The sequence below is a fragment of the Argopecten irradians genome, chromosome 13 (genome assembly GCF_041381155.1).
Source record: "Argopecten irradians isolate NY chromosome 13, Ai_NY, whole genome shotgun sequence".
NCBI lineage: Eukaryota > Metazoa > Mollusca > Bivalvia > Pectinida > Pectinidae > Argopecten > Argopecten irradians.
Window position 1 is genome coordinate 24,707,686 of NC_091146.1, and position 12,647 is coordinate 24,720,332.

At 33.8% G+C, this 12,647-nt stretch overlaps 1 protein-coding gene across 2 annotated transcripts in view; it reads right to left on the minus strand.

Annotated features, from left to right (window-relative positions):
- The window catches only part of LOC138306729 (putative ankyrin repeat protein RF_0950), a 65,837-nt gene extending 54,668 nt beyond the window's left edge, over window positions 1–11,169 (minus strand). For both annotated transcript variants that reach the window (XM_069247197.1, XM_069247198.1), the window contains exons 1-2: window positions 10,957–11,169; window positions 8,950–9,082 (exon numbers count right to left, since the gene is read on the minus strand). In XM_069247197.1, the coding sequence (XP_069103298.1) occupies window positions 8,950–8,958 (9 nt within the window). In that variant the 5' untranslated portion in view covers window positions 8,959–9,082; window positions 10,957–11,169. The remainder of the gene's footprint in view (window positions 1–8,949; window positions 9,083–10,956) is intronic.
- Window positions 11,170–12,647: the final 1,478 nt, after the last annotated feature.

Below are 12,647 nucleotides of genomic sequence, written 5' to 3' on the forward strand. Positions count from 1 at the left end.
TCAGCTGTTCCGTGATGAGATCAAAGCGAAAGCGAAAGACACGTCCATGCGACAATGTCAGGCAAGAGATATAGCCGTAAACTAAATATAGTGACAACTAGGCCTAATGAAGACAAACCTGAAAACTGGTAGTTGGACAATGGCTATGATCAATATTATTACATGTATATATGCACTGCAGTTTTACATGACACGTTGGCCTAAGCTTATTACCATATGCAATTTTTACATTACCTTAAAGTTACTGTACACTTAGGGGGAGGGGGCATAGTAACAACAGGTTTTTTAAAAATAAATGTTATGCATATCAAACACTCAACAGTCTCTTCAGTTCTCAGCATTTCAGTGACCTTTTAAAGAGACAATTCAGTCTAAGAGGACATTAAAATGTGTACATATATCGGAAACAGTTCTAATGGAAATTAGATCAGTCGGTTTTACTGTGATATCACTGAAAAGCCCATGGTTGTGACATGAGTGTAGATGTTCAAACTCGCTTGCTGTCCGCCATTACACGTTGTAGTCGAACTTCTTGTATGCCGAACCCTGTCCCTTGCTCATAGAGTAATGCACTTTTGTCTAAAACTGTTAAAGTCGATCTGACAGTAGTGTGTGTTTACCTTATTAGGTGAATTGTCTTGCCTAAAAATCATTTTATCACCTTCTCAGTGGTTATGTAGTTTATTTGTTTAACGTGTGTGACTTTGGCTCGGGTATAGGTACAGCGTTTATATTGTACCTGCTTAATCGTATTGATCAACGATTTGATATTTCAACGATAATAATTAAAAATACTAACAATGTTGTGGAATTTGTCAATGTTTTACGTTATATGTTTCAAAAGAAATGTACAACAATACATTTATGCCATATTTTGCTTCTTGGTTATTTAAAAGAATTAGCCTGAGTGAATTGTCCGTTTAATTGATTTTTTTTTTTTTACATTTTTTTTACATTTATTCTAAAAATGTTCACTACTGAGACCAAACCAGTAGTCGTGATTATGTGCATATTCTACTGTGTGTCCAGATTTACGAATGTCTGGAGCTGCTGACGAATACTTCATCAAGGTGTTGTTTTGTTTATGTGGAAATAATATGTTTCATGAGATGCAAAGAATTATTTTTTCTCAAATCACGACTTCTGGTAGGGTCCCAGTAGTTTGTCTAAAATGTCTCGGTCTTCCAGCAAATTCCTGAACAAACGGAATATTTTATAATTTATTAAACAATTATTTTTGGGAATAGATCTACAAAAAATAGATCTCTCTCATTATACAGATAGATTTAAAAAAATAAGTCATATCGGTTAAGGTATTGTACGAATAAAAGTATTATTTGCTTTTGAATCTTTTTTTTTTAATTACTTCATTCTTTACATGTTCGCAGAATATTTTTTCACTGGGATTTAATAAAGAGAGGCAATTTGCTATTTGTTCATGTTCTAAGTATATTTTCTAGCATTAAATACATGTAATGCTAAAAACACAATTAAAAAGATAGCAAAAATATTGAAATGTATGTACTATTCTAATAGATTTCTTGTTTATCGAGATTGATATTGTCTATTGTTACCATTTTCTTATTTATATGGGATTTTTTTTATATAAAATAGGGTTAGTCGAGACTTATACATCAGTGGGTTTTATTAGTTTAACGTCCTATTATCAGCCAGGGTCATGTAAGGATGTGTGGTTTGTTGGTTGAGGAAAGCCGGAGTATCCGGAGAAAAAACAGTCGAGTGACAAGAGTGACCCAGAGGTGAGCCTGGCTTGAGTTGTGGTAATATGTCGGGACATCTTAACCACTTGGCCACCGTGGCTCTTACTATTATATGATAATTATATACAAGACATTTAAAAACTGTTTATGTCATGCCATTATTTAAATAAAATATCAGAAGAAAGGAAAGCCAGAGTACCCGGAGAAAACCCACTGACCAGCAGTCAGTACCTGAAATCTACCCCACATGGGATTCAAACTCATAAGCCAAAGATAGAGGGCTTGTGCTAAATATGTTGAGATATCATACCACTAGGCAAATACTGTCCACAGCCCAAAACAAGCTACTCCATCTTTTTTCACCTTCTAAATAACCAGCATGTCCTACGTAATAAGTCACTAATACTGATGAAAGGACGGGGAAAAAAATTAATCATGAACTTGAAATTCAAGTGATTTCTTCTTTCTCTAAAATGTATGAATTTGTAAGGTATTGAGTGTTCGACAAGGATGATATTGTCTATTGTTACCAATTTCTTACTTATATGAGGGGGAAAACAGTCTTTTTCGATAAAATGGGGGTAGCAGAGCTTTTTACATGATTATTCATGAACATGCATATTTCCAGGATACATGTAAGAATACAAAAACTCTTGATGTCATATACAATTTCCAAATATTTTATACTGGGTATCATGTTATTATTTATAAATCAGAATCTGAATTTTTTTAATATGATTTGTTTTTTTACATCTTTTTTTACTCATTTAGCTATATGCTTAAGGCAAAAATCAGACTGAATAAAGTTTTCAAGATTAAGTAATGTCTGCATGGCGCCCAAAATATCCTGCTTTATGGAGTTATCTCACCCTACTGACAGATTCTTTGGAAAAACACAACTGTATTTATATCCCTTCGCTGACTGAACATTTTTTACAAGAATTCTTTCAAATTCGTTACATTAATAACATTATATATATTGTACTTATGATGCAGGTAAAACTCTTTGAAATCAATAAGTTGTATAATGACATGGTTTTAACTTTAAACATTTTAAAGTTGGAAACGCTATGACATTGCAAAAACAAGCATTCTTCATTGAACAGTATGTACTGTAAAATCAATGTAAAGTTTGTCCTAATAGGAAAAGGTATTAAATTAAAAACAATGAATTTCTCCATTACTACTGAAAACTTACTTTCATTACCAAAGTCTTTAATTATTTTATGGAAGTATTACCCGATAAGCTGTTCTACCCCCATGACAGAAACCATATGAGAAGTTCTTATTTGGATTGAATAAATTCTTTAATTTAGTAAGTTTTGAGCTATACAGTATTTCCAAGCATAATGCTAAATATTTAATTTTATTTATAACCGGTCCTCTTTCACAGAGTTATATCTCCCCTTATGACTTATGATTGTACAGCAATGACGGACTAATTGTATACAATTGTATACTTAAACACGGACATTCTTAACACAACCCCCCCCCCTAGCAGATTTTCTGTATGATATTTTTTTTTGTTACCGGTGTGATATGAAGGTTTATTTACCCTTAGATGTAATATTCTTAAAAAAAACCTCCATATCACACCGTCGAAGGGTCCATAAATGTATAGAATTGATGAAAAATAATTTGGTAGACCCCATACCCAAGGCAGATTTTCATAGGAATACAAAAAATAAATAGCCATTTTGGTGCTACTTCTATTAGGGAAAGTAACCTAAAGACAAATTAATTCATCTTATCTTAACGTAAATACATTATTCACCAAAAATGTGTAATAATGTGTACATTCGGGTGCTTTTTGTTAGGAAATTAAAATATACTTCCGACGATTAGGATGAGACGTGAAAGAATAGGACTGCCTCCAATTTAGAATTGGTAAGTTGAAATAGAATCGGACTATCTTCCGAAGGTTAGGATAAGTCGTAAAAGAATCAAACCTCCAGTTTTGAAATGGGAGTACCTGTAACATACTGAAATGGAACGCTACCTAGTTTGTTCAAATAAATGAACTTGACCTTAATTTAAGGTCACAGTGTCAAATGAGCTTAAATCTTTAAATGACTCCTCTATCAATAGTTGACTGGCCTGTAGTCATATGCATGATATATGTATTATTTTGCAGCATGCTGGGCTGAAGGGCTACTTATTATGAGTTTGACCAAATGAATGACCTTGACCTTCATTCAAAGTCACAGTCACAAGGGTCAAATAGACTAAAATTGTAAAATGACTTTAAATTGTTGGATATGTTTCCTAAGCTTATGAAACCGCTCTCTTTTAAGAGTAAAAGAAAGAGTTATATTCCGTTCGCGACACTCCTTCATACAGACAAAATAGATCAGAGATATGTAACATGATCCCTTGTGCGTTATTCTTCATTCAGTTTCCATACACGTTTGCACTATATACATGTACAGTTATATGCATAGCGCATACTTTGGAGAATTATCACGAGTTATCATGGTCCTTTATATCTCTCATTTCATCTACAACATCCCTTAAGGTGTTGTCCAACTAGTATGAAATGAAAGACGTATTGTACGATAACAGTGTTATCGTTCCTTCGGAACGAATGTTAACACGACAACTTTTACCTACCAACACGCTTATAACCGCAAGTTGAGTAATAAGGAAACTGACAGATACTTTTAAATGAGAGACGTAAGGTGCGATAACAGAGTTAGCATGTTAACACGACAACGTTTACCTACACCAACACGCGTATAACCGCAAGTTAATTAATAAGGGAACTGGCAGATTCTTTGTAACGATATTTCAAAGTTAAGTAAATCCTGGCGTGATCTATCGACTAAGATAAATGTTGATACGAAAATTCATTTGAGTGATAATGTTGGGTCCAACAGGCAAAAATCGACATTTTCATCACTAGTTTCTGTTTAATTCGACCAAGCGGACAAACGCTAAAAGTTGACGAACTGAGATTCTACAGATTAAAAATTGAAGTACATTTAAACAAAACGGTATCTTTGGTTTTTGAAAATATTATTAAGAACGACCACAAGACGGTCTTGGGAATTGGTAGTATTTCACAGATTCCCGGTTAATTTCCATGGCAGACGAGATTTCGGGACTTGTGGGTCGCCTTCCTTCAAAGCTATTCAGACCGATTGGATCGACGAGTGTACCATTCACAAATTGATCGTATTTATGAATATACTGTTTATTTTATTATATAATTACTTAAATTGATAAAATGTTTTATAAGTCTTGAAATGATAACCAAATAAGTGTTGGGGATTGCGTGTATTGTGGAAATGTGTGCTGTTTGTGGCGTTCAACAACACAAAGGAATGCTATACGACTAGCGCCACATGGTAGAAAGAATGTGCATCGTGAAGCTCTGTCACTTGTGTATCCAGTTTGAACCGGTTCGGATTGATGTTGAAAGCCGCTTCGCTTTTCAAGTTACAATCGGAAATATCAGGTAAGTGGGCCTAGTTATGTATTTTACTTGTAAAAGCTATTACTATCGGCGGATGTTAGTAGTATTCGCTATCTAATATTTGAGGTTGCTGTTGTTTATTATGATTGTTTTTCGTATGCCTGCTGCAGAAGCCAAGTCTGATCATGCCAGCGACTGAATCCAGCGCTAAGCTACTGTAAGCTACACTGCATGTATTAAAAACAACTTGTAAACTGAAAGTCTATTGTACAGACTCTGAGACAAATGCCGTTATGATATATTATCCTAATATATTGCTTAATTGTATGATTAAATTGCTACCTATTTCTGTAATTAAACCATACCCGTTATCAGATGACACATTTTTTGTTGATCAGCTGCATTCTAAAATAGCATACCGTGCCGTTGATAAGATCAATGAAAGTGACACGTCCATGCGACAATGTCAGTGTCAGACACGGGATGGTCGTAACCTAAATATGAGGGACAACTAAAGAAGACAAACCTGAAAATCTGGTAGTTTGACAATGGATATGGTCAACATTATTAGATATGCACTGCATGACACCTAGGCTAACGTGTTACTCTGGAGTAGACCTAAGTTACTGGAGACTTGGAGGAGGGGGGGGGGGTCATAGTAACAGCAAGGTTTTAGAAATCAAATGTAGGCCTACTGGATATCAAACACTCAACATCCTCTTCAGTTTCAAGCATTTCAGAGACCAACTTAATTTTTAATTGACTTTTTTATTTTTTTTTTTTCATATTAAGAATTGTTATCTAATTTTTCTCAAAAATGCAAACGGCTTACATTCTGTGTACGTATATATCAAATTTCTCGGTCGCTCGGTCAGTTCCGGAACAAAAATACTTTACTAAACTTTGGGAATACGTTTTAAAAAATCATATATATATATTTATCTCATTAGTCATTATACAGTTACATTTAAAAAAAATCGGTTAAGGTACAATATACTGCACCACTAAATTCATTTAAGGGTTGAAAAAATGACAGCTAACTTTGAAAGGGGTTACTTTCACGTAAATACTTCATTCTTTACGTGTTCTCATAAAATATTTTCACTGTGATTAAATCAAGGGAAGTAATTTACATATCTGTTCATTTTCTAGGTATATTTTCTAGCATAATGCTTAATACAATTGAAAGAATAACCAAACTTAAGAAATGCATGTAATTGTAACTGATTTCTTGTTTAGCCAGACCGATACTGTCTATAATTACCATTTTCTTATTTATATGGAATAAAAGTTTCTTTTTTTTTATAAAATAGGGATAGCAGAGACTTGTACATGAGTATTAGATTAACGTCTATTAACGGCCAGATTTGTTGGTGGCGGAAAGTCGGAATACTTTGAAAAAAAAAACCAGCGGTCAGTATTTGGCAACTGCCCCAAATGGGATTCAAACTCGCGACCGAGAGGTGGAGCTAATTATATAAGCTTGTAATTAGTACCTGGAATCTACCCTACATGGGATTCAAACTCGTAAACACTGTGGTAATATGTTGGGACTTTTACATGATAATACTATACCAGCCATTTCAAAATCGTTGATATCATGTCATTATTTAGATTAAATATCAGAATCAGTTTTTAATACAGGGTCATTTAAGGAGATGATAGAGGGAAGTCAGAGTACCTGGAGAAAACCCACTCACCAGCAGCTTCAGTCAGTACCTGGAATCTACCCTACATGGGATTTAAACTCGTAACCCAAAGGTAGAGGGATTGTGGTAAATATGTTGAAACATCTTATTACTCGGCAATCACTGTCCACAGCCCCAAACAATCTACTCCATCTTTTTCACCTTCTAAATAACCAGTGCGTCCTAATAAGTGACTAATACTGATGAAAGGACGGAAAACAAAATTATTTATTCACTTGAAATCCAAATGATTCTTGCTCTATAAAATGTAAGTATTTGCAAGGTATTGAGTGTACGACAAGGACGATTTTGTCTGCTATTACTAATTTCTTACTTATATGAGGAAAAACAGCGTCTTTTCGGTAAAATGGGGGTAGCGGAGCATTTTACATGATTATACATAAACATATATATTTCCAGGATACATGTAAGAATACAAAACTTGTGATGTTATATATACATGACATTTCCAAATCTTTTATACTGGGTAATGGTATCATAATATCATTTATATATCAGAATGAGTTTATCTTGCAGATATTTGAATATAGGATTTCTAAATATGATTTTATTTGACATCTTTTTCATTTAGAAACATGTAAAGCTACATTACTGCTACAAGCATATATTGTATAAAATTGCACAGATTTTGTCTAATAATTACTCATTTAGCTATATGCTAAAAGCAAATACCAGACTTTAAATAAAGTTTGCAAGATTAAGTGATGGTTGCATGCATGTGGTGCCCAAATTATCCTTAAATATGAAGTTATCTTCCCCTACTGACAGATTATTTGGAAAAAACGCAAAACGATTCTTTGAAATTCCTTACATTGATAATATTATATTGCATATATTATATATAATACCGATGGAATACTTTGAAACCAATAGGTTTGATAATGACATGATTTTAAATTTAAACATTTTAAAGTTTTGATTACTGAACTAAAAAATGCTGAACCATTAGAGAAGCTTAATTACTATATATTTTTAAATATATTAGAATAAGCTGTAAAAAACTATCTTCCGAAGATTAGGTAAGTCGTGAAAGAATGAGATACCAGTTTTGAATTGGGAGTGTTAGTTTTATTCCACCTGCAATAAGTTTATGTCAATAGTCTTACAGACCTGATGTTGCGTCTGTAACATGCTGAAATGGAAGGCTACTGAGTTATGAGTTTCTTCAAATAAATGGACTTGACCTTAATTTTAGGTCACAGGGTCAAATAGGCTAAACAAATTCAAATAACTCCTATATTAATAATTGACTCGCCTGTAGCCATATGCATGGTACATTTTTAAGTTTGTAGCAACCTGGGATGAAGGGCTACTAATTATAAGTTTTATTAAAGGAATGATCTTGATCTTCATTCAAGGTCTCAGTCGCAATGATCAAATAGACTGAAATCGCAAAAGAGCTTTAAATCGTGGGATATTGTTTCCTAAGGTAATGAAACCGCTTTCTTTTAAGAGTAACAGCAAGAGTTATACCCCGTTCGAATTCGGGACACTCCTTCATACAAGTGTCGCCCACTGTAGTAGTCTACAAAATAGATCGAATGTGTGTAACATAGTCCTTTATGCGTTATTCTTCATATACTCATGTACATACTCGATTATCTTTAGGAGAATTACGACGAGTTATGGTCCTTTACGTCTCTCATTTCATCCGCAACATCCCTTAAGGTGTTGCCCCTCTAGTAAAGAATTGATGATTTTATGGCAAAAACTATCAAATTAGGATTGCAATATATCAATATCACAGTTTGTCAACAATCTTGTCCGCCATCTTGCATATTTCAAATTCCCGAGGGATTCCACAGTGACATCATCCAGTTTTCGTTGGAGGACATGTTAAAGAAAATTTCTGTGCAAAGACATTTTAGGCGAACTATCTTTTAGGTTAGGTGAAAATCGCCATTTGACAGATGGACTATTTGTTTAATAACTCTTTGATGACATACATGTATCAGTTTAACTTGTTTTATACTGTATGAGAGTGAACTACGCAACACGTATGTAAGTGGTTTCAAATAATTGTATAATATTACATTTAAACAAATATCAATGATGCATTTCAGCAATCATTTTCTTTAAGAATAATGTTCGAAAATATACTCACGTCAGCCATTTTCCTGCGTTGAGATATGTGCTGTTTTCAAACTGGCTTAACATAGCTCTTTAAAACCTGCACCTGGTTTCCATACGGATCCATACTGGTTTTGCACAATTAATTGTGCAGGATACATGTACACCTAGATATATTAAAAGACACAAGTGAGTTATGTATGTTTTGTTACAACATCAGCATACAAAAAGACAATTCAAAATTCCCACGTGATGAAGCAGAATTAAATAATTATCTAGAATCGGCGTATGTGTGTATATACCTTCTAACCGATATTTCTTCAAATCTGGCATAGAGTCATGTAGTGTATCATTTAATCTATATATGTATCGGCAGTCGATTAATCTTTCTGATGACCATAACTGTCGAAATGGTTTGTTTATCGATCTATAACGCAAACTCTACAAACGTCCAATTTTGTATTGGACAATCAAGGTTTTTGATATTAAGATATTTGGTAGCCCATTACATGACAATGTTAAATGTCCAATTCTGGGAGGCTACACCTTTCTGAATCCTACAAGAAGTTGATAAAGATTTAAGGCCATTTGGCTCATATAACCTTGAATGAATGTCAAGTTCACCCATATTAACAGATATTTAAAAAAGAATATTAACAGCAGTAATACTACAAAACCTTATATTTAAGAACTCAACATGTCATTTTAATAGGTTTTTTACCAATGCGACATTGAATACTGCTAAAGATCACTCATATAAAAAAAACTTGAGTAGACATTTATCTCGGCATCGTACAGTCCTTTCTAAACTTGAGAAGAGGATATGTTAATGTGTTGTTGTTTTTTTTCTCGAAAAAATGCACTTTTGACTATGAACAATATTTCCACCCAGAAGTTAACGTTTTATGGAAAAGCGATACACTAGATGTTTGTTTCTGTTTCGGTTATGTATAACTTTTTTTTAAATCGTTAAGCCGTTAACGAGATATTGATATAAGTTTACAACCGAAAATGATATCATAACGGCTATATTGGACTGTCGGCCAACTTTAAACACAAGTTGTCACATTTCAACTTACGCCATGTAGTTTGATGACACGCTCATTGCCGTATCTTTTACCATTTTGGAGATCCTTTGTATATAAATTTGGATGCAGGAGGATGATAAATAATAGAACAAAACAATAGGTATTTTCTTACAGGCGGAACAAAAAAAGAAAACTCGGTATGCCCTTAGCGTTTTCACTATAGACAGTTCTTCAGAATACGCAGCGAATCTCAGAAAGGTTTATTTTTAAAAATACTTCGATAATCCGATGCAATTTATTTGAACTCCAGAAATTATGATATAGTGACATCAATGTTAAATACAATTATATTGCAATATCACGTTAAGGATAGTAGAACAATTAATTAATCTAATATAAACATTTTACTTAAGTTCCCAACCAATATAGGATGATATCTAAATTATGACCAGGCATAATCCACCTTTTTTGTGTGCATGATAACGCAGGGTTTACGACAGTGATCAACCGTTGCATGAAATAGATCAATAAAGTACACAAAAACAAGTACATGATATTCATGACGGTGCAAAGAAGGAGTGTCAATTTGGGCTCTCTGGCGGCCATGATTGATGGGCATGTTTTTGTTTATAGATACCCGGGGTTTAGGCCATCATGGTATGACATATGATTAAGGTTAGGTCGGAATCCCTTGGTATTTAATGATGGGGGTTATATAGGTGGGTCAACGTTCTGTTTTGGCTAGTTTTGTTGGAACCAAGTTATATTTTTAATGAGTTTTCCAGCATAATATAATACACAACAAACCAATATCAGAGAGACAACAAACAAATACTGGTTTTAGTCAATAGTATCTAGCATGTATGAAGACGTACTAACATAATTAGGTGACTTTGTACTTTATTACTTTTTTATCATAATTATCGAACTGTGTCAATGTGTCATAACTGATAATGGTGCATTTGGTAGTATTGAAATAGGTGTATTCAATAATGCTTAGTTACACTACATACCGTTTCGTTTATAAGTTAAGATCCCAGTTGATTTTGTGTCAAATTGCCCCCATCATCTTCACTCAATTACTGACCAATTCACTTGACAAGTTCAGGGGTCAGGGGTTGCAGATATGTTGGGCTGGTCACTTGTTTCACATGTGTAACACATTTTGGTAAACTATCCAATAATCCATGATTACCCTTACATGGTTATCGCCATTAAACATGGCGTGTATAGGTATTTACCTCATGGAACACGTCATTGTTTTTAAACAGTACATGACATGATGCGCATGCGTGTTAAAGACAAAGCTGGGTTTTAACATGATATTGTGAATAGGTGATTTTTATCTTACGGGTTTTCCAGACATTTATAACTTTATGGCAGTTAATACCATTAAACATTATACATTTGTTGACTGAGTTTGAGGTCAGTTAAACCCTTCGAACCAGACTGTTACTACCATATCTAATGGAAGTTAAAAAGTTGTGACAATGAAGAATGGACCGAATCACTACTATTACAGTGATCATTAGCCTTGAGGATCTTCATTTTTATTCAAAAATGAAAATCATGAATGCATGTATATGATTGTAACAGGAGAGGAATAAAATGTAACGAGCAGACCGGGATTCGAAACCCGGGACATCCCATTACTTACCGAATGTTCAAACGACTAAAATACCTGGTCACCGATCGACCCAGTTCAATCCCGCTACATGATTAACCTTTGTTGACAAGAAGAGTTTTTTGAAATATCTGAAATTTACCATTGTTATATTTTTGATCACACGGCACAGCAATAACATTCCACAAGTAGTTGAACTTTATTTTCGGTCATTTTGACTACCGGAGTTACCCAGCTTTTAGCACCGACACTGTTTTAAGATTTTAACATCAAAATGTAAACGTAGACAAACAATATATCTCCTACAACACTTTAGTACCCAGTTAATTATATACCGACCGACTATTAATGATACCCAATACACATGTCTATTATAAACATTATATGATGTATCACGCAGTAGTTACAGACCTTTAAACAGCCAACGATTTACAAACATTATACTGCAAATCACAATATACTATATTATTTGTAGGGTCAGTGTTGCCCTCAAAGGAGTTATTACAAGCACGAGTACATAATAATACACATTTTCTAACCTGTAACACAGGCTGACTACTACGTAACACATGTTGTCTGTATTGTCCGATTTCAGATCATGGTTATATTGTCCCTACTCAATTAAAGGGACGGATGGTATAGTAAGAAACATTCGATGTCATTTTAAACTTCCATGTACTTCACTGATGTGCTAAAAATCTGTAATCTAGTCTGGTTACTCTAACACACACATCGTTTGTTTTATATATATCACACACACTTCTTATTAAAGGGACAGGGAAATGTAATGATATGTACTCATAGTCATATAAACTGCTGTCATTTAATCATAAGTAAAATAGTTTCAGCGAATGGCGACGGTATCTAAGTGTCAATTCAACAGGAATTCAAACATGCGATTTTATTTCCATAGCAATGTAACTACTATTATTATAATTATTGGTAAGATGACATTGTTCAGTCGTACCTTGTTAATTTGTACTGCAGGTAGGGTGTTAGTATTTAGTATTGTACCTACTGCAGATTATAAGATCTATTACGGACATGTTTTACCAATACATGGCTCGCATAGCAGTACAC